This window comes from Cololabis saira, chromosome 10 (genome assembly GCF_033807715.1).
Source record: "Cololabis saira isolate AMF1-May2022 chromosome 10, fColSai1.1, whole genome shotgun sequence".
In the NCBI taxonomy this organism is placed as follows: domain Eukaryota; kingdom Metazoa; phylum Chordata; class Actinopteri; order Beloniformes; family Belonidae; genus Cololabis; species Cololabis saira.
Genome location: NC_084596.1, coordinates 41,958,312 through 41,984,713, shown reverse-complemented (window position 1 = coordinate 41,984,713; position 26,402 = coordinate 41,958,312). Strand labels below are relative to the sequence as shown.

The window sequence follows — 26,402 nt, the reverse complement described above, 5'->3', positions numbered from 1 at the left end:
GCAGCATCACAAACGCACGCTGTTGGACTCACAAGAACAGCAAGGATAAAATCAGGCTACGTAAACCTCCGTCAGCTCACCTCCTGTCGGAAAACTTCTACTCAGCTGCGACTCCGACCGCGGTCGAGAATCTCCCCACGCGTTGTTGGGAACCACTGTCGTTGGACGAACCAAACACACAACAAATATAAACAGAGTCAGAGTCAGAGTCAGAGAAGTCAGAGAATTGACATGCGTGAAGAAGCGATGGCGTGTCGGCAGAGGACGAACCGTCATATCTGCAGTATCTGCTCTCCGAGGGCAGGCCGAACAGGGCCGGGACACTCTGCAACACCGAGTCACTGCAACAACCAAGAACACGGCCGGCTGTTACTTGAAGTTTGAAGTTTGAATTTATTCACAATACCATAATAATAGTTATAATAATACAATCGAATTAAGTGGGTAGAGTGAATGGGTCCCCCAAGGAAGCTAGGTAAGCTTATGGTGGGGGCCCATAGTTAGTATAAGGGTGGGGGTACAGTCAATGGTATAAGCCATGGGTGTCAAATGTGCGGCCCGTGGGCCGCATGCAGCCCGAAAGAGATTTTCATGCGGCCCGCGAGAAGTTTCCAATGCAAAAAAACGAAATGTTAATTTACTAAAAAGGAAGGCATAAATAATTGCCATGAATCACAGCATATCCATTAATATATTTCTTCTACAAATTCATCTTTGTTCCACAAAGAGAGTAGTTTTCGACATTTTTTTAGTTTTTGTAGAATGCATTTGCCGATTTAATTTCTTTGTAGACGGTCGTTTATTTTTATTAACTGACTACTATTATATATTTTCGCAGGAAAAATATCACTGCTAAAATAGATGATAGACGATATTTATTCTGAGAATTTCAGTTTTGAATACGAGGATAGTATCAAAGTAAAACAGTTAAAAAAGAAGTGCTGACTTTTTCGGCACACTGGCGTAAATATCCGCGCCAATTTTTAAAAATAAATGTAAATTGTACTGGAAAAATCTCTAAATAACAAAGAAACACTCTCGGATGTAAAAAGAAAGATTTTGGTTTTTATTAAATTTCCTATAAAAAAGCGAAATATAAGAAAAACATACTTGAAAATGATAAAATCATATTAAAAGTATCTTACATAATTAAAAAAAAAAACGAGAAACATTTCAAGAAAAGATCGTGAAGAAATATATTTTACATAATTAGAGTGTAAACAAAGTGCATATTTCCTTTAAATTTATCTCTGACCAAGACAGGGCCCGTATGACTTTCTTTTGCAAAGATCCTAGTTTTTTAAGATGGCTTGTGAAGGTGTTGCACCATATCACATTACAGTAGTTGAGATGAGGTTCAAAGACAGTTAAAATTGAGAGAGTCATCAATATGGACCCAAACGCTCCCGGCGGAGACATTCGCTACAGCAGAGACCGACCTGGGCATCTCAGGGGCGGGAGTCGGCGTCGGGGTGGAGCGTCTGGGTCTGGCGATCTCCTCACCTGAGAGGATCAGGACAAGAACGGAGCTGCTGTCACCCAAATACCCAAATACCCAAATACCCAAATACTCAAATACCCAAATACCCAAATACTCAAATACCCAAAGCAAGCAATAAAAATCATGGACCAAAAACCAATGAAACGGCATCTTAAGGAAACACAACCTCCTCACTTTTGAAAATGTTATTAACCTCAGTATTTTAAAATGTTTCTTTAAATGTTTAAATAATCATGTGTCAACACTGTTCTCTGACGTGGCCGTTAGGCGTCACCGCTCTCACAGAGCGACCACACGAGCATCCACTAGTGGTGACTGTCTCATCCCACAATGCAACACTTCTTCCTGCCAGTCTGCTCTCTCTGTAAAGGGGGGAAACTTTGGAACTCTCTACCCACTGAGTTAAAATTAGAGACCAATACAAAAGCTTTTAACAAAGGACTCAAACAGTGGTTCAAATCTAATCAGCAGTTACACATGAATAGTTCTTAACTTGTTAACTGCTTGCTTTGTTGTCTTTTTATGTTTCTAATTGAAAATTGTTTGTATTTCTTTGATTTCCTTTCCAATTGTTCTGTTGTTTGTTTTTTTCATTTTTCATTTATTTATTTTATTTTTATTTTATTTTTTTTTTCCATTCTTGTTATCTTAATATTTTATTGCTTTCTATTCTTTTCAAAAGCTGCCTATGGACAAGTGTTGCGAAATAAAACACTTAAACAATGCATCTGGTTGGTCCAATGTAATTGCTATGTCCATATCAAATAAACATAAATAAAAAAATAAAAAAAATAACACGCTCAACGCCGGCAGCTCCAGAGTTTGGGAGGTCGGGCTCGTTGGCATTGTTAGCATGTCAGACAGGTTTAAGATACGGATTTACAAACAAATGTTACTTACAGGACAAGTTTCTTTTCATCAGCCCCTGAAAACATGAAATTGAAAAAAATATGTAATTAATGGTAGAGGTAATATATTGTGCGTATTGTGTGTATATTGTCTATAATTCTTTAAAAAAAAAGACATTAAAGCCAGTAAGATTAAGCACTTAAGAGATGCTGCAAATGTATGTTTCTAAGATAAGATAAGATAGTTCTAAAAGGAGACGTAAAGATTTTTAAAGGTTTCTGAAATGAATGAAACCTCTGTGACGTGACTGAGACGCTAGGCCAGATGTTTTGCTGTGAACACCACAGATGTGCAGTTCAGTCGCTGCTCGTATTCAACCATGTCTTTGCAGGAGTCGCTCGCCTCTTTTGATAGCGGCGTTGCATTCTTGTTCTACCTCCTAGTGACGCACGATGTGAAACTGGGAGCGGATGACGTCGGGGAAGCTGAATAATTCAACTCTGATCTGAATCTGTGATGTCACAGCGCCCTTTTAAATCTTCACATAAAACTCTCAGACCTCGGGCCGACTGTGACAAAGGGGTCGGATCTTCTGCATCGTTGGTTGCTGCTGTACAAACATCAACGTGACTTTTCTTTCTAACATGTCCCCTTTGAATGAAGTCATTTGAATCACTCCCCCCATGTTTAGCCAGGATTGCATGTGTTATAAAAATACAAAGGTTTGAATACTTGCAAAATCACAACTGAGCGTTGCACATTTGTGCAGCACACATGTTAAAGTGGGTCAACCCGCTGAGACTAGAGAGCTGTGTTTGGGGCTGCCAGCCAGCAGATGGAGTGAGAAACTCACCGGACTGCGTCTCTGAGACCAGCAAAAAGGAAGAGAGAACAGACCTGGGTCAGAGAGTGAGTGACAAATCAGTCAAATGGACACCTACTAAAACTGTACACACCGCTTTCTTTACTTTGACCGCAAAGCTCCGATAATGCAACATGAGGACATAACACCCTGAAAACCATGCGGGCGGTGCGGGGATCACCTACGATCCACGCGCACTGACGCACCGCTGCAACCACACCGATTGGTTTTTGCAGATGCAGTTGTGTTATGTTTACTTTGCATTACGCAACGCAGATGCTTTGCCAGACAGGTTCAAGTAAAGCTGTGACTTAACAGGAAACGACAGACGTTTGTAAGGCTTAAATGAAACTACGTGCAAACAAAAAAGGAGAGAAGAGCACAAAGATAGTCCACATGCCATCGCTCTGTGGGGGGCGAGGTGGTGGAAATGCGTGACAGGCTTACCGGACTTCTCTTCTGCAAGACAGTGGATGAGTGGCAAGAGGAGACAAAAGCAGAAAGAGCCTTAAATAGATACCAAATGATATAAAACAGGGGTCGGCAACCCAAAATGTTGAAAGGGCCGTATTGGACCAAAAACACGAAAAACAAATATGTCTGGAACCGCAAAAAATGAAAAGTCTTGTATAAGCCTTAGAATGAAGGCAACACGTGCTGCATGTTTCTATATTAGTTAGAACTGGGGGAAGATTTTTTTTTTCATTATGCACTTCGAGCAAAAAAGTCGTAATGTCGAGAAAGAAGTCGTAATGTCGAGATTAATGTTGAAGTACAATCTCGAGAAAAAAGTCGAATAGTTGAGAAAAAAGTCAAAATGTCGAGAAAAAAGTTGAAATTTCGTGAAAAAAGTCGAAATGTTGAGAAAGAAGTCGAAATGTAGAGAAAAAAGTCGAAATGTTGAAATTAATGTTGAAGTACAATATCGCGAAAAAAGTCGAAAAAAAAAATCGAAATGTTGAGAAAAAACTCGAAATGTCGAGAAAAAAGTCAAAATTTCGAAATGTCGAGATTAATGTTGAAGTACAATCTCGAGAAAAAAGTCGAAATGTTGAGAAAGAAGTCGAAATGTCGAGAAAAAAGTCGAAATGTCGAAATTTCGAGATTAATGTTGAAGTACAATTTCGAGAAAAAAGTCAAATTGTCGAGAAAAAAGTCAAAATTTCGAAAGGTCAAGATTAATGTTGAAGTACAATCGCGAGAAAAAAAGTCGAATTGTTGAGAAAAAAGTTGAAATTTCGTGAAAAAAGTGGAAATGTTGAGAAAGAAGTCGAAATGTCGAGAAAAAAGTCGAAATGTCGAGAAAAAAGTCAAAATTTCGAAAGGTCGAGATTAATGTTGAAGTACAATCGCGAGAAAAAAAGTCGAATGTTTTAGAGAAAAAAGTCGAAATGTCCAGAATAAAAAGGAAAGGCGAAAGGAAGAAAAAAGGAGAAAAAAAGAAGAAAAAATGAAAAAAATAAGAAAAAGGAAAAAAATAAGAAAAAGGAAAAAAAGAAGGAAAAAAAGGAAAAAAAAGGTCAAACATTTTTGAAAAAGCTCCAGGGAGCCACTTGGGCGGCGCTAAAGAGCTGCAAGCGGCTCTAGAGCCGCGGGTTGCCGACCCCTGATATAAAAGGAGACGGCGTGGCTGGTTAATAGCTGTGAGATTAGCGGTGCTCACCAGGGAGGGCGAGAGCGCCAGGCCCCCCACCGAGGCCTTCAGCTCGTCCATGGAGGGAGGGACACACCTCGCGCTCTCCGCCACCAGCGGCTTGATCTTGATTTTGAACTTCTTCTTGGTGTCCTCGTCCTCCTCCGAGTCGCTGGAGGAGAAGAAGTGCCTCTCTTTGGCGGCTGGTGAACATTTGGTCAAGGTCAAACCTCTTCAGCATAAAGAAAGAGAGCCCGTCTGCCGTGTCCTGCTTCGTCTCGGCTCCATCGTCCTGCACGGAGGTGACGTCAGTCTCTGCGGGTCCAGCTCAGCCGTCTACCTGCCGATACCTGCAGGAGCAACACCTTAAAACCAGTACTGGAGTTGAGGGGGGATGAGGGGGGACGGCATCTCCCCCTGAAATAAAAACAGTCAAAATCATCCCCCCTGTAAAACTGTCATCCCTCCTTTCCATCCCTTATGTCATTTCATCAATGAATGTGGTTTTACTGCTATTTCAACATTTAGAGTCATCACCAGAAAAATAACTTATTTGACAATTTTCACCTGTTTCAAGTACATTTTCACTTGAAATAAGAAGGAAAATCTGCCAGTGGGACAACATTTATCTACAAGCAAAAAAATCTTTCGATGAGGTTTGTGACCTTTACACACTGAAATGACTGCAGATTCCTTGAATTGCTTCATGATATTATGAACCGTATAAGTATAAATATGCTTAATAGCACTTAACTGGTCCTGCAGCAACCTTTTTGGACTGTGTTGCATGTTTATATTGTAAAAAAATTGATTTACAAGTTAAAATACTGCACCTGAAACAATTTTTTAAAATACATTTGCATCTCCAAAATCATCTCTTAGGCTCCAGCAGCCCACCGTGACCCTAAGAAGGGATAAGCAGGTACACACTGCAAAAACCCCAAATCTTACCAGGAATATTGGTCTTATTTCTAGTTAAAATGTCTCATTTTTAGTCAAAAAATCTCATTACACTTACAACAAAACTCATTACCAGAAAAATAACTTGTTATTTGACAATTTTCACCTGTTTCAAGTAAATTTTCACTTGAAATAAGTAGGAAAATCTGCCAGTGGGACAAGATTTATCTTCTTATTACAAGCAAAAAAATCTTGTTCCACAGATTTTTCTACTTATTTTAAGTGAAAATCTACTTGAAACAGGTGAAAATTGTTGTTTTTTCCAGTGATGAGTCTTGTTTTAAGTGTAATGAGATTTTCTTTACTAAAATGAGACATTTTAACTAGAAATAAGACAAATATTCTTGTTAAGATTGTGAGTTTTTGCAGTGATCCATGTTACTTATCCTGTGAAGGACAGAGTCATATTGATAAGTTCAGAAAAGTGTTTTTTATTGTTGTGTTTTGATGTATTTGATGTAAGCCCAGTGGATATTTAAAGCTTACAGAAGGCTGCATTTAACTGCTGCTATGTCATTCCTGCAGTATTTCTGCAGGTGTTTTGGTCACTGCTATTATTTGTAATATATCATATTATTTGTAATCAGCACAAATTATCTGTCCCCATATGATAAAACCCACCATCCCCCCTGATTTTTTTTTACAACTGGAGTACTGCTTAAAACCCCCTGAACTCATGAGGAGACGGGCTCAGTGACAACCAGGCACGAATCAACACGTCTGTCCGTCTCTCCCGTCCCTCCTTTGTCTCTCTGCTTGTGCAGGGACACACACATGTAGCTATTATTGATTTTTAGCCTCTTTACTACTCGAGCAATGAGTCACCGAGACAAACACGTTGATAGTTTTGCAGGCAACGAGTCCCAAGACTGCAGCTTCTCCTCTGATTAAAGGATATCATCATCTTCGGTGCCGGGCCTGAGGCTGAAGCCTTCCTCGTCCACGTCGGGAGAGGCCTGCGGACGGAGAACAACACCACCCACAGTCACTTCCAGCCCCTTAGCGCTGCATAAAGACATGGACTTTAGATTCCTAGCCGCGTCGCAGGCCTGCAGCTGTCGCTGGATTCCCACACCAGCCCAGTAAGTACGACACATAAACGAGGGAGAGTCAGCGTTTCATGCTGACTGGTGATTGAAAGGTTTTTGCTATACAATTCCGTGCTTATTTGTTCAATTTAATTGTATGCATCAACAAAATAATAAAAAACAGTTGATCACAAAAAAAATTAAAGCTGCAAGCAGCGATGAACGGGCCCTCGCACTCATGGCCACCGTCCCCCACAAGCATATCAGAAACAACACCACTCACGACTTCCTATATCAAACCATCCAAAAGTTATAGCAGAAAATAGGGACAACCAATCAGAAGAAGGGGCGGGGCTAATTTTCACCAATTATGGTCAAGGACTCAATACAGAGTCCCATGACACCACCCACGACTCTTTATGTCAAACCATTCAAAAGTTATAGCAGAGAAAAGTATTGTAGGGGGCGCTGTTGAGCCGTTAGGCCACGGCCATTAATGCAAACCATGAAATATCAAATTAATCGCCAGGCCTGGCTTGCATGCAAAATTTGGTGACTTTTGGGGAACTATCAAATATGGACCAATCAGATGAAGGGGGGTGCGCTTTTTGGCGTCTAGCGTCGCCACGGTAACACTTTTGAAAGAGAAAAGTAATGCGCGTAGTCGCAGGATGGAGACGCACATTTTGATGTATAACACACCTGGGTGCACGTTACGGTTCGGGCCGTATTAACTGCTAAAGGAATGGCATAAATTGCTCCAAAATTACGTGATTAATTCAGAATGTTCAAAATGGCCGACTTCCTGTTCGGTTTCGGCCATGGCGCCAAGAGACTTTTCTTTTAGTTGCGACATGATACAGGTGTGTAGCGATTTTCATTCATGTACGTCAAACCGTATTATGGGGCTTGAGGCACAAAGTTTTTTTCTGTCTGAACCAACCAGATGAAGGGTGGGCGCGCTTTTTGGCGTCTAGCGTCGCCAGGGTAATGCTTTTGAAAGAGAAAAGTAATGCGCGTTGCCGCAGGATGTAGACGCACATTTTGATGTATAACACACCTGGGTGCACGTTACGGTTCGGGCCGTATTAACTGCCGAAGGAATGGCATAAATTGCGCCAAAGTGACACGATTAATTCAAAATGGCTGACTTCCTGTTCGGTTTCGGCCATGTCGCCAAGAGACTTTTCTTTAAGTTGTGTACTGATACAGGTGTGTAGCGATTTCCGTGCATGTACGTCAAACCGTATCGTGGGGCTTGAGGCACAAAGTTTTCAAGGGGGCGCTGTTGAGCCATTTTGCCACGCCCATTAATGCAAACCATTAAATATAGAATTTTTCGCCAGGCCTGGCTTGCGTGCAAAATTTGGTGACTTTTTGGGCACGTTTAGGGGGAAAAAAGGCCCTCCTTTCGTCAGAAGAAGGAAAAATAAAGAAACATTCCTACAGATACAATAGGGCATTCGCACTGTAAGTGCTCGGGCCCTAAAAAGGCATAAGCTCGGGATACTCACATATCTGTCCCAGTCGATCTCCCCATAAAACCCGTTAGGAGCCCCGTTGGCTCTTCTCTGGCAAGAAAAAGTAAACATCACATCATTAAAGAAGAATAACATAAAGACTGTGATAGTATTTGGTCATATTTGGTCAAAATATCATAAAGATACAGGACAAAAGTGTCTCTTTGTCGTGTCCTGACAGCTTTGGTTTCAGGGATGGAGTCAGCCACTCCACCCTCCTCTCCTGCAGGTTGACCCTTATCTAAAGGTCATTTCACCGCTTTCTCCCGTCCACTTTTGGCGCTCTTACACCAGGACCTACTCAGCCCGACTCCACTCGCCTCCAGTCAGTTTGGTTCTTTCCCACTAGGGGTCTAACGTGCCGAGTAGATACTTTTCTGTATCTATTCTGCCGAGGTTCTAAGGGGGTTGGAGTCAGACGTCTGAGTCAGGAGGAAGAAATCAGAGAAAGAGACTCTGACTTGTTCATTTTATTCAACAGGCAATGGCAGCGCAAAAGTCTGTTTCATGATCAGGGCTGCACATAAGTGGGCCGCCAGAGCGCATGCGCCGTCAAAATCCACAGTGCGCTGTCAATCTTGTGCTGCGAAGCGCTTTTGCGTACCAACAGCTGGGGCTCATATTATTGGTTGTGGCCAGACCAGAATACTAATAATAAAAAATCTATTGGGAGAGCTTTTCCCCAGAACCGCCACTCAAAGTTGGTACTGGCCAATCACAGCGCGCCCTTACTCCCCCTCCATGCTCGTTGGGCAGGAAGAGAGGTAAGGATCAGCTTTACTGAGCAAACCCCGACACGTCTCGTCAAAATGTCCAAGAAGCAAGCGCCATTAAGTCATTATTTTGGTGTTCCACCACCACCAACTACAAAGAGACGCCAAACTGAACCACTACCCGAAACGAACAGAAAACGTGTGTTCGCCGAGAAGTGGCTGCATGATGTTACGCGGCGACGCGTACCGTACGTTCGCGCTCCCGCGTATCCTACCCCGTAAGCTCTGCGTTGGTGCAACGCGGAACCATAAATCAGCCAGTGTCCGTCACTGCGTGCAGCAGTTACCTGCGCCAGCAAGACGCTGCTCTCTGATTATGGCTCACAGTTTATGAAAACCCCAAATAAAAAATAATTAGAGAATATTTTATGAAATCAATAAACAATTCCATCATCAAAATTATAACAAATAAAGGTTCAACATATCTTGCTTTGCATGTAATAAGACTAGGTAATATATTAGTTTCACCTTTTAAGTTGAATTATTGAAATAGATTAACTTTTACACCATATTCTAGTTGAATTATTGAAATAAATTAACTTTTACACCATATTCTAGTTGAATTTTGAAATAAATTAACTTTTACACCATATTCTAGTTGAATTATTGAAATAAATTAACCTTTACACCAAATTCTAGTTGAATTATTGAAATAAGTTAACTTTTACACCATATTCTAGTTGAATTATTGAAATAAGTTAACTTTTACACCATATTCTAATTGAATTATTGAAATAAATTAACTTTTACACCATATTCTTCACCTGTAGCTATATTCTACACCTTGGCTGATGTGGACATACATAGCATAGGAGGCTATTTCAGCTAATATATGGTTGGCTGTCTGTACAGTCATGCAAGTTCAATGCTATTAAGGAACACGTTTTTTCATATAAAATAAACACATTTTTATGCAGTTTAGAAGTTTTGGGTTTTTTTTGGCTCCTGCGCTGCTGAAATCGGGGCGTCCTTTATTTCTATTATTATTCTTTATTTCTGTGCAAAATATGCCATGAGCATCCCAATCTGGCCGATAAAAACTGTAACTTTTATACTGACTCTACAGACTAACACGCACCATAATTTGTTAATTCATCTTTATAAGTGAATAAATATTGTTTTGCCTATAACTTATTCCTGCATCCCTCTTTTATCGATCCGGCGAGACGGGTCACCGCGTTTTTGGAGCCCCAAGTCACATATCCAGGGGCTCCTCTGAGCACCAGACCAAAATAATTATGTGCAGCCCTGTTTCATGATCCAACTCTGAGGTTAGGATGTTCATAAACCTGGTGCTGAGGAGAGAATTAAAAAGGGATCTAGACAGAGATAAGGAACGACCAGATCTACCAGGAGCTCTGTCTCTTCATAGCTGCTCACGGCTCCAGCTGACTTTTCAGCAGCATCGAGACAAACACAATGTTTAAAAAAAAACATTGCCGCTTGAAGTTTCTCTCACTCTCATTTTTTAACTTGATATCAAACACAAGCCACAGATCCAGCAGCACATCTATCATCTCCTCCAGGTTCTACATCTTTAGTGTTGTTGTCTTCTCCGTTTAGATACACAATCAAATACGTCACAGCAGCTTCTCTCCAACCTCCTACTTCTCCAGATACTGAATTGTTATGGAAAAGAAACCAGTAGAGCTGAGTAGGTACTAGTGGGAAAGCGTCATTTGATAGCACAGCGAGCAACGCACGTCTGTGGAGGTAAATGGGAAAGCTGGATGACTCCAGTCTGATTTAAGTCCGACGTTTCACTCCGAAACTAAGCCGAAGGTTGAGTGATGTCAACACCTCGGAGCCGGAATTCACTTTACCCCCCCCAAATATATGATGACAAGTGCAAATATATATACCGTATTTTCTGGACTATAAGCCGCTACTTTTTTCATAGGTTTTCAACCGTGCAGCTTATACAAAGGTGCAGCTATTCTGTGGATTTTTCTTCCACCGCTCGGGGCGCTTTAACTGGAATTAGAATAAAAACTAAGACAAAATAAATGCAAAGAAGAATACGCTACTTCTTCTTTAGCAGATAGAAGTAGAAGCAGATTTCAAACAGATAAACAGATAAATAAATACTGGTTATTTTCTCTTGGTTCTGTCCCGTTTTAATCAGCAAAGTTGCTGCCGTGTTAAAAAACACTGTTAGGAAAGAATCTATTTAGGTACAAACATGTACATCATTTACAGTTCAAAATCCTTCTGTACATGTAGTAAATGTCTAATCTAACAACATAAATATCTGCAGCTTGCATATGTTGTTTTTTTAAATAGAGCGGATGCGGCTTGTATGCAGGTGCAGCTTGTATATCTTTTTTAAGTTATTTTTTTTTAAATAGAGCGGTTGCGTATATTCAGGTGCGGCTTATAGTCCAGAAAATATTTTAAATGATATGTCCCCTTTAAAACATAATAATAACAATCTGAGGCTAAAATATACTTACGCTGCTTCTCTTTCCACTTCCACTCCCCTCTCTGTCAGGTGAGCTCCTGTCAGGAACATGGAGAAGGAAAGAAGTAAACACGCAAGAGGAGTGGGAATAATCAATACATCTGTGATCTCTGGAGGCGGGCCTTGCTTTTAATCATTTGAAAGTGCTGCAACATGCCTAATGCGCATATTTACACTCAGAAAAACACTTTTCTACATTTAAATATTGTCTTAATCTCATCAGTTGTTTCAGACGGCGTCACTAGAGCGCCCGGGTTTCATTCACACTCAGACTAATGCGATTGTTAAGGGCAGTGTTTGTGAGTGTGGGGACAAACTCACGTGTCCGTGTCCTTGTCTTTCTTTCGTAAGCCCAAGGCTTTCCTGGTTCGTTTTTTCAGTCCTAAATGTGGGAAAAATGAGACAAGAAGGAGAACAACATGGAAATGAAATCCCATCCTTAGGGCCTGATAGAAAGTCAAGGGCCATAAACGTGAATAACACGAGAGCCGTGGAGGTAAATCAGAGGAAATACAGAGTCCAAGATCCTTATTTAAATGAATGCATTAATTTGGACCAGACCCCAGTCATAAGGTAAAGGCCTCTGCATTACATGAGGATGATGCAATCCTCCTAAGAATCTCTTCCTTGGAAAGGAAACTCACATGAGATTGATCAATGAGACCAATTCATTAGGAAGATTGAGGGGGGGTGGAGAGATAATTTGTTGTTCCTCAGGCTGAGGGAGAGTTTAAGAGACCGAGGAGGAAACAGTTGTATATATATCGTGAGAACAACCTAAACTCTGATCAGCAAGAACAGCTTTACCTGGGTGTTTATTTTTAGATAGTTGTCATCAATAAAACTAAAGAAAGTGAAAGATGTGGTTCACAATGGAAGAAAATGACAACTCATTAACTGTTCAGTCAATAAATAAAGTTACTGACAGAAAGTTGATATACTCACAACAATGATCTTGTATACCACTTTGTGTGAATGTAGATCTAGACCAGGGGTCTGCAACCCAAAATGTTGAAAGAGCCGTATTGGACCAAAAACACAAAAAAACACAAAAAACAAATATGTCTGGAGCCGCAAAAAATGTCTTGTATCAGCCTTAGAATGAAGGCAGCACATGCTGATGTATCTATATTAGTTATAACTGGGGGAAGATTTTTTTTTTTCATTATGCACTTCGAGAAAAAAGTCGTAATGTCGAGGAACAAAGTCGTAATGTTGAAGTACAACCTCGAGAAAAAAGTCGAAAAAAAAGTCGAAATGTTGAGAAAAAAGTCAAAATTTCAAGAAAAAAGTCAAAATTTCGAGAAAAAAGTCGAAATGTCGAGATTAATGTTGAAGTACAACCTCGAGAAAAAAGTCGAATTGTTGAGAAAAAAGTTGAAATGTCGAGAAAAAAGTTGAAATTTCGTGAAAAAAGTCGAAATGTTGAAAAAGAAGTCGAAATGTCGAGAAAAAAGTCGAAATGTCGAGATTAATGTCGAAGTACAATCTCGAGAAAAAAGTCGAAAAAAAGTTGAAATGTTGAGAAAAAAGTCGAAATGTCTAGAAAAAAGTCAAAATTTCAAGAAAAAAGTTGAAATTTCGAGAAAAAAGTTGAAATGTCCAGATTAAAAAGGAAAGGCGAAAGGAAGAAAAAAAGAAGAAAAAAGGAAAAAAATAAGAAAAAGGAAAAAAAGAAGGAAAAAAAGATAAAAAAGGAAAAAAAAGGTCAAACATTTTTGAAAAAGCTCCAGGAGCCACTGGGGCAGCGCTATAGAGCCACATGCGGCTCTAGAGCCGCGGGTTGCCGACCCCTGATCTATAAGGTCTGGAAGATCAAAAAACCCAATCCTACCAGTTGAAACAGTTTTTTTTTCCCATGGCAGACTCTGCCTCTGAATGCACCTCAAACATTTTTCTTCAAAGTCATGCTGATGGGAGACTTCAACACCCGATCACAGATCATCTGGTATAGAACCGGGTTATTGGTCAGCACGGAGGGGGGGGAATGAATCCCAACGGGCTACGACTCCTCTCCCTCTGTGCAGAACCCCACCTGGTCATCACCAACACCACATTTCAGATGAAGAACAGGCACCAAAACCACCTGCCAGCACCCTCGCTCCAAGCACCGGCAGCTGGACTATGTGATTATTGGTCAAAGGGACAGATGTGACGTCACTAGCGCCCGAGCCATGCATGGAGCCCAATGTTGGACGGACCATCTCATGGTCAGATCCAAGCTCCGCATGAACATCCAACCCTGTTGTCTGAAGAAAGCCTCTAATAGAAAGCTTTAACTGCACAGCCCTCAATAGCGCTGCCACCAGAGACAATCTCCGACGGCTCCTTGCAGCAAAACCTGACCAGATCCTGGAGGATCCCACTGACTGGTGTCATGACATCTACATCAGAGTAGGGCTGGGGATCCATACAAATGTCAAGAATCGATTCGATTCCGATTCTTAAGATTCAGAATCGATTAGATTTGATTCGATCCGATTCCGATATTGATTTGGGTTTGTGTTATTAAAACAGTTTTTTGAGCTGTTGCATGAATTATATGACCGTGTAGTTATGCAACATATTAATACTAGTATTAAATGGAGATTCAACAGCAGGTATTGGCAGCTAATGATGCTGTAAGGACCAATCAGCTCCCAGAATGCTGATAGAACTGCTTTCAGAAACATGGTGGGTCAGAATTATCAGACAGATCCAGTGCAGTAAACAGAAATAGTATGAAATCGGTTTTATTTTTTTCCACATTCTGTTTTAATTTTTTCCATTTATGTACTATTTCGGTTTTACATTTTTGAGAATTTGGTTTTTAGCATTTTATGCAAATGTAACCCCAAGACAGTATATAAAGTAATGAAATATAGACAATTTATGCAATTATAACTGAAAACGTGAATGTTTTCATACCTTTAAACATATTTAAAGGCAAAAAAATGACACCAGTTATTCTTGTGTCCAACAAAACATTCCTTTTTTGGGCATAAACCAAAAAATATCAAAAGTTGTAATGTAATGACGAAAAAAATCTTTAGACATACAAATCGATTTTTAGGAATTAATATGAGAATTTAGATTTAGAATCGGAAAATTGATTTTTTCAACACAGGCCTAGTCAGAGGCACTTGGTCCATCAAGAAAACGTCAGCAGGTCGGGTTTGACTGCAACATAGCCAACATACAGTCACTTCTTTACTCCAGACATCAAGCTCATAAAGCTCTCCTGTCCAATCCTGAAATCCTCCTTCGGTGTAGTGAGAGCTGAGACCCAACGTGCCCTCCACGTCATGGAAGACTCCTGGTGGGTTCAGAAGGCTCAGGAGATCCAACATCTGGCAGACTGCAACAACAACCAGGGCTGCTACGACACCATCTAATATCTGCGCTTGCCCCTGTCTGCTCTGCTGACGGATCCACTCTTTTTAAGGGCCGTGATGGGATCCTTGATCGTTGGGCACTTCAAAACATACGTATCATCAATAAGGCTGATTACTACACTCACACAGATCCACTTTTTCTAAATTCTCATGTTATTAAATTTTATGATTTGTTTTATTATAAAATCATGCAAATTATGTTCAGAGCAAAATCTAAAATGCTCCCTGACTCAATACAGAGGTTCTTTTCAATTCAGGAGACTCCCTATAATCTTAGAGGTGTCTGCAATTTCACTGTGCAAAAAGCTAAAAAAAGGTATGAAAAGGAGACGAGTCTCCATTACTGGAGTTAAATTCTGGAATGATGCCAACATACATTTAAAAACATGTCATTCTCTTTTGGTTTTTAAGAAAATGGTTTGTAAAGATATTTTTGAAGCTTATAAGTGCGATTGACTATCTGTAAATGTTTATTTGCTTTTCTGTTGTTTCTTTGCTTTTCTATTGTCTTTTTGGTTTTCTGGAGGTCGGTAGCCACAAAAAGAAAGTTGGTAATAAAGGATAAGCCTTTATAAGCAGTTTGCTTCTGCCTATGGCTTTTCAGTCATTGTTCAACACATTTGTGGTTTTGTGTGAAATGTTAATGCTGTGCACAATGTTTTTTTTTGGTGTTGTGTTTTGTGTTGTCATGACTGAATAAACTTCATTCATTCATTCAAACTCAACAGCACCAACCGCAGTGACCCCCGCATCCTCGATAAACTGCCTAGCACGCCGCCTCCACCTTATGATCTCACAGATCTGGGAGCATGAGACCCTGCCCCAGGACGGGCAGGACGCCAACATGACCGTCATCTATAAACGCAAAGGCGACAGAGCGATCTGTGGGAATAGTCATGGAATCTCTCTCCTCTCTATCACAAGGAAAATCCTGGCAAAGATTATGCTCAACAGAAGTTGTTCTTGCAGGGACACAGTGCGCCTTCCAGAAGACCAGATCCACCTCAGATATAGTCTTCATCCTGAAACAGCTAATGGAAAAGAGCGGGGAGCAGTGCAAAACCTGTACATTGCCTTTATAGACCTCAGCAAAGCCTTCGACACCGTCGACCATGAGTTACTCTGGAAACAACTCTCCAAACTTGGGGTACCACCCAAGTTCTTTTCCATCCTGAAACAACTACACAATGGGATGTACGCCAGAGTCCTCGCAGGAGAACTCCGGTCAGAGTCATTCCAAGTAAAAACTGGGGTATGGCGTCTTGGCAACCTCTTCCTCTCCACCATCACATATTTTTTCCATGGTGCCCTGGATGGTGTCTTCTTGACAGAAGCCTCTAGGATTGGATCAACAAACCCAATCCTACCAGTTGACACAGTTTTTTCGCATGGCAGACTCTGCCCCTGAATGCATCTCAAACATTTTTCTTCGCTGTCAAATTTTCTCTTTTTGCCGCCATGTTGGTGGGCCTTGCTTTTTTTCAAATCAGTGACGAGAGCCTTATTAAACATCGGGACCCCAGTAATTAAAGATACGAGCACAGATTGCTTATAACTGACTACACTACTTGTACATACTGATTTTGACATACTACATTCTGTCAAAATCAGTATGTACAAGTAGTGTATTATTATTGTATTACTAGCCTGGGACATGCTAATGTTGCTGCTGCATTCAATGATTGTTATTGCTGCTGTGTGCGCAACTGTTTTTGCATGTTGGTAGTATTTCCTCCCTTTCGTAAGTTGCCCTGTTGTCGTCTTTCTTACTGAAATGTAACCAGACTTTCGAGCGTTTGTATTGCTTGGGCGCCATGTTTACTGCTCGCTGTGATATGTCATTCGTGCTCACTGGAATCGAAAAGGGAATCGTTTGCAAATTTTGCAAACAAGTCCAAGGAATTGAAACACTGGGAATGGGTTCTGAACAAGAACCGCTTCTCGATTCCCATCCCTAATCAACAAGATCTTGGTGGGAAGTTAACACAACTCTGGCTGGAAATAAGTGTTGTGACTGCAGAAGTTTATCGGTCCCAAAGCGAACATGTGCTACGGTCAAAGCTGAAGTTCGTCCGTGTGACTTCTGTTTGGACTGGCAGTGAATCTCGCTGCTAATAAACACTTTTAATGACAATGTTGATTAAAACACAAGTAAACATCTGATTTGAAAATCTACTTCGACAGACCTTGTCATCTGAAATCCTTCACTTCCCATCCATCCCCCCTCTCCTCCGGTGTCCCCCAGGGCTCTGTCCTTGGCCCTATCCTCTTTACCATTTATCTCCTCCCACTTGGTCAAATCTTCCGTAAATTCAACATCCACTTCCACTGCTACGCGGACTACACCCAGCTCTACTTTTCCTCCAAACCCACTTCCACCTTCCCACCCTCCTCCCTCTGTGCCTGTTTGCAGGAAATCAAATCATGGTTTTCCTCCAATTTCCTCAAGCTAAACAGTGACAAAACTGAGGTAGTCCTCATTGGCTCTAGGTCCACCCTCACTAAATAGTGAGTTTCACCCTTACCATAGACAACTCCTCGGTCTCCCGCTCCCCTCAGGTCAAGAGTCTATCATTCCACACCCACATCAACAACACCATCCGGTCCGCCTACTTCCATCTCCGTAACATCAACCGCCTCCGCCCTTCACTCACTCCCAACAGCGCCGCAATCCTGGTACACTCCCTTGTCACCTCCCGCCTGGATTACTGTAACTCCCTTCTTCTTGGTCTCCTGCACAAACTCCTCCATAAACTCAGACTGGTTCAGAACACTGCAGCCCGCATCATCACCAGGACACCTTCCACCAGTCACATCACTCCCATTCTACACCAACTCCACTGGCTCCCCATCAAACACCGGATCAACTTCAAAATCCTCCTCCATACATTTAAGGCCATCCACAACCTCGCTCCCCCAAACCTCTCTGACCTCCTTCACATCAATGTCCCCACCCGGTCTCTCAGGTCTGCCTCTTCCATCACCCTCACCGTCCCCCCAGTCCGTCTGTCCACCATGGGGTCTAGAGCTTTCAGCCACTCTCCCCCTCATCTCTGGAACTCCCTCCCCCCTGACCTCAGGAACACTGACTCCTTCTCCCGTTTCAAGTCCCTGCTCAAAACCCACATCTTCAAACTGGCATATGTTACCTGATGTTCCTCCTGTTTGTGGCTGCTCTGTTACGGGTTCTGTGCAGTCTGTTTACATTTTATGAGTCTGTCTTAATTATTTTATCAATTTTATTTGATGTTGTACGGCGACTTTGAGTGCCATGAAAGGCGCCCTATAAATAAAATGTATTATTATTATTATTTATTGTAAAACATAAAAAAGTGTAGTATGCTTAAAAAAAGGTATACTGTTCTATTGTGAACACAAAAGTTCCTGTGTGGCTGGTTTAGGGTTTTTTGAGGTTTTAAATAACCACGCTTTAACTGAAAACCTACAAGAAACTTTGTCCCGTAAATGTCAGGGCTCAGTGCAGCATGAACAAAGGCGTCTGGCCACTGAACACGTCAGATCTGGTGGTGCATTAGCTGGACTGCTGGCCAGTCCTGCTCCCCGGCTCTGCCTCGGCCGGACGCTCCCGCACCGTGGAGTGAGGCGAGTTAAAGGCCCGCTCTCAAGCCTGATATGGAACGTGATGCACGCTGAGCTCACGTGTCCCTTCAGGTCGGCCGGCTCCACAGCAACGCAGAGCTGCACATCAAGCAGAAGTGTTGCTTCTGTAAGCCAGTTCCAGACGTAGCCCGAGGAGAGCCTCATTAAACATCGGGACCCCAGTAATTAAAGATACCAGCTCCAAACGCTGCTATGTTGTGCTCTTCTCTGTCTCAGTTTATAGGTTTGAAATGTTAGCACATATTTTGCTCTATACCTTTGACCTCACACTGCTAGCCTGCTTTACTTTTCTTCACTACGTTTGTTCTTGTTTGTTTTACATAATGTGATTTATTATTCCCCTTTAAAGATATAAAGGCCTTAATCTTAATAATTCACTAAAGCATTAAGTGTTGGTTAAATTATACAAACTTGTGGTATATCCCTTGTCTCCAGCCTTTTAATGTTTTAAATTATTAAGTGAAGTTCTCAGATATGTTTGAGAAAACGCAGACGTCTGAGATATGAGACCAAGTGTTCAATCTACGGGTTTTCAAACATAAAAGCACGTCTTGTCCTTCGTCCGTACACTTAATAGCTGCAAATTTGAACAATCGCAGTAAACCTTTTCATGATATCTGTATAAGAATAGTATTTAAAAGAAAAAGAAATACGTATTCCATCCTGGTCCACTTTGAAATCGTTGCTTCAGCCGTTCTCTTGCCGCTGCTCACCTTCACCAGCAGCTGCAGCTAAACGCTCAGGGTGACATGAGAACCTTAAAGGAGCAATAAAGGGCTTCAGGACAGTAGCGAACGCTGCACATGAGCAGCAGCATCTCAACCCGGAACAAGAAAGAGCAGAAAATAAAGCTTCACCTGCAACCCTTCAAACATCTCACATATCTCTCTTTTTTGCCATCTTTCTTTTTTTCACAGCCACCTTGAAACCTGGAGCGTTTTGCTCTAGAACCCGACAACCTAATCCCCATTAATGCTGATCTTTTACACCAGTAAATCACTGATAGACGATTTATTTCCTTCTGTGGGACGTCTAACTTGGATCACGCAACTTGCTGTCCACCGTTGTTTGAACAGAAGTAGATACCTTGTCTTAAATTGGATTTAAGTTCCTGCCAGTTAATTTCCAAACAGTTCTGCGTTAGCTGCAACTGGAACCGAGGTGGGTAGTAACGAGTTACATTTACTCCATTACATTTACTAATGTTGTACTTTTAGGAGTAGTTTTGAATCACTATACTTTTTACTTTTACTTGAGTAGATTTGTGAAGGAGAAACTGTTCCTCTTACTCCGCTACATTAGGCTACGTTGAGCTGTTATTTTTCTTTTATCACTTTTATCCACGTACGCGTCAATCTCATGACATCACTGAGTGATTCTTTGGGAAAAATGTTTGTTTTGTCACATTTACACAGACTCAAACACACACAGAGTTTCTATGAGTTCATGTTTGTTCTAGTTCTGCCTGGTTAAAAAAGAAAAGTACAAAGGCTTGAAATTTTGTGCTACTTGTGCTTAATTTATTTTTTTATTCTGTTATTTTATTTATTTTATTATTTACTAAAGTACTTGAATTTACTTTAAGCTTATTTTAATTCAAGCTATTTTTTATTAATTTTAATTAATGTTATTATTTTATTGATTTAATTTGCCTGAAGATGATTATTTTGTACTTTTGTCTGTTTGAATGGTTGTGTTAAAAAAATAAATCAGACGTTACTCAACAGTTACTCAGTACTTGAGTAGTTTTTTCACCAAGTACTTTTTTAGTTTTACTCAAGTAATTATTTGGATGACTACTTTTTACTTCTACTTGACCAAATTCACTGCCTTCACTCAAAAAACTAAGGATCTTACCAAGAAATGTTCTTATTTCTAACCTAAAAATGCCATTACACCTGATAACACACATCACTTAAAAGGTTAGGTGTTTTTCCCACGTGTTTCAATTGAACTTTCATTTGTGTCAAGCAAATTTTAAGTTCTAGTTAAGTTTTAAGTTAAAGTATAAGATTTTGAGTTTTGGCAGTGTTCAAAATAAAATGATGAGACCTGCTGTATTGGAACACATTTTCTTTTAGTTAAAACTGTAGTGGGAACAGATGTTTAGAGGAACCTATGTATGTACCGGGTTACAGGGGGAACATATAGGAGAACGGACCAGAAGAATATAGAGTGGATTAAAAATAAAAGTTAAGCACTGAGTTCATGTGTCTCCCGTCTGGGCCATTGCAGACTGCCTGAACACATAGATATATATATATATATATATATATATATATATATATATATATATATATATATATATATATATATATATATATATATGTATATATATGTATATATATGTATATATATGTATGTATATATATATATATATATATATATATATATATATATATATATATATATATATATATATATATATATATATGCCTGAGCATGGCATGTTACAAAAACCAAACAAATCTGCCGCCTCTTTCTTCTTCCTTTACGTGCGTGGCGTCAGCGCGCTGTGACGCGTTAAACGTAGTCCGGGTGAAATACCTGCTTTGAGCTGCAAATATAAATGTTTCCTCGAGGCAGAGAAAATTCCTCGATCATTTTTTGTAATCGAATTACTCGAATTATTCAAGGAATCGTTTCAGCCCTAGTCATGAGTCAGCACATTACAGAACCGTGATCAGCACTAGAATGAGCGGCCGCGGCCGTGCAAGAAACAGAACTGGGGTCATGGACATTTCAGCCCGTCTGATGTGGGTGAAGCCAACGAGGCCGACCACGCAGACAGCAGGCCGCCGGGTTACGTAGCGCCACCCCCGAGTCGTTAAACACCCATTTTTCCTCCTGGGAAAATAACGGGGTCGAATCAAAAAACGCCAAAACGACAGGTAAGATGAATAATTCTTCTCTGATCTGGGTCTGTGATGTCACAGCACCCTGCAAATCTGGATGGCTGACTAAATGAGAAATCTAGTAAAGTGACAGTGTTACATAATTTAAGATAGAACCAGAAAATAAATGTAAAACCTAAATCAAACGGGATTTCAACATGCAAACGTCTGTATGGGATAGTCTCCTTAGAGGTTAAATCTGTATTTGGTTCTGAGGGAGGTCATACTAAACACAGGTTTGTGTTTAACGGGTCTACCTAATATCACAGCTGTATTTTCTTTTTAAACCTCAATAAAGAGGCTAAACAATAAACGTGGAAGGTCATTAAAACCATGAACAGCAATAAAACTAAGGGTGCCCAAGACTTGCACAGTAAGGACACACAGATTCCAGTTTTTCAGCATGGATGTTGATACCGATACCTGGGGTTTGCACACCTGATCCAGTATCATTCTTGAATTGAGAACAACTTTTGTGCGCCTGCAACGGTGTGTAATTATGAGCTCAAATTACAATAAAAACTGAATCAGAATTAAATAAATGCAGCTAAAATGGAGCATAGAGAAAAACAAAGTGGACGTATACGTCACATGTCACGGATAAGCTCATGGATGAGGTTAACTCTGATGATCATCCCACATATTTAGTGAATCTTGTGATAGATCTCGGATCTTGATATCAGAACAGCCGTATGTAACCTGTAAGTTTCCAATCATCTTTTTTTGAGGCAAGTTTCAGTTTACAGTTATGCATATTTCACCACCTCCAACTCTTGCATGCACTGTTGTATTAGAATTAGATTATAAGGTCATTAGCTACTGCCACCCACTCACACAGAGGATTTGATTACCATACTTTAGGCAACTGCACTCAACAATGGCACATTTTTTTTGGGGATGTATAAAGCGAAATTAAACAATTTACCAAGGAAGACCTGACAATCTCCGTAAATCACAGCTCCAAACTAACCGAGCACAGGGGGAAAAGTTGGTGTCATTTTCACCAAAGAATGTTGTCATTAAAAATAATCCAACATTAAAAGGCATGTTTTCAAGATAGAAGCGATGATTGCTGTCCGAACACAACTGGACACCACTGGATAGCAACTATGCTCAGAGCTGGGTAGAGGAGCCAAAAATTGTACTCAAGTAAAAGTACTGTTACTTCAGAATAATATGACTCAAGTAGAAGTAAAAAGTAGTCATCCAAATAATTACTTGAGTAAAAGTAAAAAAGTACTTGGTGAAAAAACTACTCAAGTACTGAGTAACTGTTGAGTAATGTCTGATTTATTTTTTTAACACAACCATTCAAACAGACAAAAGTACAAAATAATCATCTTCAGGCAAATTAAATCAATTAAATAATAAAATAAATTAAAATTAATAAAAAATAGCTTAAATTAAAATAACTTTAAAGTAAATTCAAGTACTTTAATAAATAATAAAATAAATAAAATAACAGAATAAAAAAATAAATTAAGCACAAGTAGCACAACATTTCAAGCCTTTGTACTTTTCTTTTTTAACCAGGCAGAACTAGAACAAGTCCATGAACTCATAGAAACTCTGTGTGTGTTTGAGCCTGTGTAAATGTGACAAAACATGCAAAAACAAACATATTTCCCAAAGAATCACCCAGTGATGTCATGAGATTGATGCGTATGTAGCGGAGTAAGAGGAACAGTTTCTTCTTCACAAATCTACTCAAGTAAAAGTAAAAAGTATAGTGATTCAAAACTACTCCTAAAAGTACAACATTTCCCAAAACTTACTCAAGCAAATGTAACGGAGTAAATGTAACTCGTTACTACCACCTCTGACTATGCTACAGCTGGGAACATAAAGCTGCCCAAGGTTGTGACATCTGCACTGAGTATGGATTTCATCCTGCTTGTGAACGGTATCATGGCAGGCTGACTGCAGGCCTTTGGCTAATAATAGCCAGCCTCCATCATCCACACGGGCCTAAATGCTTGATCAGGCCCCTGCATATTCATAGACAGGGCTATGTGTAAGATTTACCTCCTCCATCTTAGTTTGGGATGCTCTCCACATCCTCCGCCTGCATGCCTGCCACCTTTAGGCGCAGCATCCCTCCCTGAGAGGACCAGCTCCATCTCTGAGAGCAGTCACGTGTCCCGGCCACAAGATAACATGCTGTCACTTTCTCCTTTCAATTAAATCTGCCTAGTACACACACACATACACACACTGACACTGCACCTGTCACGCACGGCAGGACTTTATCATGACAGATCCGTCCCTGCACTCTCACGCTCCCGTGGCCCGAGCAGGACGCACGAAAACACGTGAGAAATGAATGAAACATGAACCGAAACGGAGGATCGGCGCTGATCGGAGGGTGTACCTTGCATCATGATGGCAGATTCTCATCCTACGCTGCTCTCCGGTGCAGCAGGCGACAGAGGAGGAGAGATCTGGCCGCTCAGAGGGCGCCTGGGCAGGGCATGGCTGGCCCCGCACGGATCCCCGCACAGATCCCCGCACAGATCCCCGCACAGATCCCCGCGGTGCGCGGTGCGCGGTGCGCGGTGCGCGCTGCGCGGCGTGGATGTCCTGCAGCACCGGTGGAGAAGGTGGGGGTGGGCAGGGAGAACAGATAACAGCAATTATAATGACGCCAGCCGCTGAGGACGGGGGTCCTCTCTGGTCCTCTCCGTGCACTTCAGGCCCCAGATGCCCGAGCAGCTCTGACGCACGCCATCTCCGGGAGGAGGGGATGCTGAGGGAGGGGAGAGAAAAAACACAGCAATACAGAGCGGTAGAGGAGCGGCCAGGAGCAGAGAGAGAGCCTGGGAGGAGGAGGAGGAGGATGAGGAGGATGAGGAGGGAGGGGGGAGGGGGGGCTCTGTGATGTCACATCTGCACTAAACCAATCCCTGCAGCCGCGGTCACGTGGCCGCTGCCCCCTGATGGCTGAGCAGCTTCCCTGAGCCGACAGCCCTGGCTGCCCTGGCTGCATGCTGCACAGCACACACATGACAGCCCTGGCTGCATGCTGCACAACACACATGCTGCACAACACACATGACAGCCCTGGCTGCATGCTGCACAACACACATGCTGCACAACACACATGCTGCACAACACACACGTCAGGCAGGGCTGCGTCCCTGCACTTCTGGATCTGAATCCGTGCACTTCTGGGTCTGAATCCGTGCACTTCTGGGTCTGAATCCGTGCACTTCTAGGTCTGAATCCGTGCACTTCTGGGTCTGACGTCTGAATGCACTTCTAGGTCTGAATCCGTGCACGTCTGGGTCTGAATCTGTGAACTTCTGGGTCTGAATCCGTGCACTTCTGAGTCTGAATCCGTGCACTTCTAGGTCTGAATCCGTGCACTTCTGGGTCTGAATCCGTGCACGTCTGGGTCTGAATCCGTGCACGTCTGGGTCTGAATCCGTGCACTTCTGGGTCTGAATCCGTGCACTTCTAGGTCTGAATCCGTGCACTTCTGGGTCTGAATCCGTGCACGTCTGGGTCTGAATCCGTGCACGTCTGGGTCTGAATCCGTGCACTTCTGGGTCTGAATCCGTGCACTTCTAGGTCTGAATCCGTGCACGTCTGGGTCTGAATCCGTGCACTTCTGGGTCTGAATCCGTGCACTTCTGGGTCTGAATCCGTGCACTTCTGGGTCTGAATCCGTGCACGTCTGGGTCTGAATCCGTGCACGTCTGGGTCTGAATCCGTGCACTTCTAGGTCTGAATCCGTGCACTTCTAGGTCTGAATCCGTGCACGTCTGGGTCTGAATCCATTTACTTCTGGGTCTGAATCTGTGAACGTCTAGATCTGAATCCGTGCACTTCTGGGTCTGAATCCGTGCACTTCTGGGTCTGAATCCGTGCACGTCTGGGTCTGAATCCGTGCACGTCTGGGTCTGAATCCGTGCACTTCTAGGTCTGAATCCGTGCACTTCTAGGTCTGAATCCGTGCACTTCTGGGTCTGAATCTGTTCGTTCTGGGTCTGAATCCGTGCACTTCTAGGTCTGAATCCGTGCACTTCTAGGTCTGAATCCGTGCACGTCTGGGTCTGAATCCGTGCACTTCTGGGTCTGAATCCGTGCACGTCTGGGTCTGAATCCGTGCACGTCTGGGTCTGAATCCGTGCACTTCTGGGTCTGAATCCGTGCACTTCTAGGTCTGAATCCGTGCACTTCTAGGTCTGAATCCGTGCACTTCTAGGTCTGAATCCGTGCACGTCTGGGTCTGAATCCGTGCACTTCTGGGTCTGAATCCGTGCACTTCTGGGTCTGAATCCGTGCACTTCTAGGTCTGAATCCGTGCACTTCTGGGTCTGAATCCGTGCACGTCTGGGTCTGAATCCGTGCACTTCTGGGTCTGAATCCGTGCACTTCTGGGTCTGAATCCGTGCACTTCTAGGTCTGAATCCGTGCACGTCTGGGTCTGAATCCGTGCACTTCTGGGTCTGAATCCGTGCACTTCTAGGTCTGAATCCGTGCACGTCTGGGTCTGAATCCGTGCACTTCTGGGTCTGAATCCGTGCACTTCTGGGTCTGAATCCGTGCACGTCTGGGTCTGAATCCGTGCACGTCTGGGTCTGAATCTGTGAACTTCTGGGTCTGAATCCGTGCACTTCTGAGTCTGAATCCGTGCACTTCTAGGTCTGAATCCGTGCACTTCTGGGTCTGAATCCGTGCACTTCTGGGTCTGAATCCGTGCACGTCTGGGTCTGAATCCGTGCACGTCTGGGTCTGAATCCGTGCACTTCTGGGTCTGAATCCGTGCACTTCTAGGTCTGAATCCGTGCACTTCTGGGTCTGAATCCGTGCACGTCTGGGTCTGAATCCGTGCACGTCTGGGTCTGAATCCGTGCACTTCTAGGTCTGAATCCGTGCACTTCTAGGTCTGAATCCGTGCACGTCTGGGTCTGAATCCGTGCA

General features: G+C 42.1%; 1 protein-coding gene across 3 annotated transcripts in view; it reads right to left on the bottom strand.

Annotated features, from left to right (window-relative positions):
- Positions 1-23,994, bottom strand: part of LOC133453079 (SH3-containing GRB2-like protein 3-interacting protein 1) — a 43,221-nt gene extending 19,227 nt beyond the window's left edge. For 2 of the 3 annotated variants that reach the window (XM_061732938.1, XM_061732939.1), the window contains exons 1-7: positions 4,876-5,045; positions 3,660-3,671; positions 3,204-3,247; positions 2,402-2,426; positions 1,440-1,503; positions 271-341; positions 81-155 (exon numbers count right to left, since the gene is read on the bottom strand). In XM_061732938.1, the coding sequence (XP_061588922.1) occupies positions 81-155; positions 271-341; positions 1,440-1,503; positions 2,402-2,420 (229 nt within the window). In that variant the 5' untranslated portion in view covers positions 2,421-2,426; positions 3,204-3,247; positions 3,660-3,671; positions 4,876-5,045. Of the gene's footprint in view, positions 1-80; positions 156-270; positions 342-1,439; positions 1,504-2,401; positions 2,427-3,203; positions 3,248-3,659; positions 3,672-4,875; positions 5,052-6,703; positions 6,762-8,347; positions 8,405-11,579; positions 11,626-11,908; positions 11,970-23,847 lie in introns of those variants that run through there. The other variant, XM_061732940.1, reaches the window with a different exon arrangement.
- Between the last annotated feature and the right edge of the window lie 2,408 nt (positions 23,995-26,402).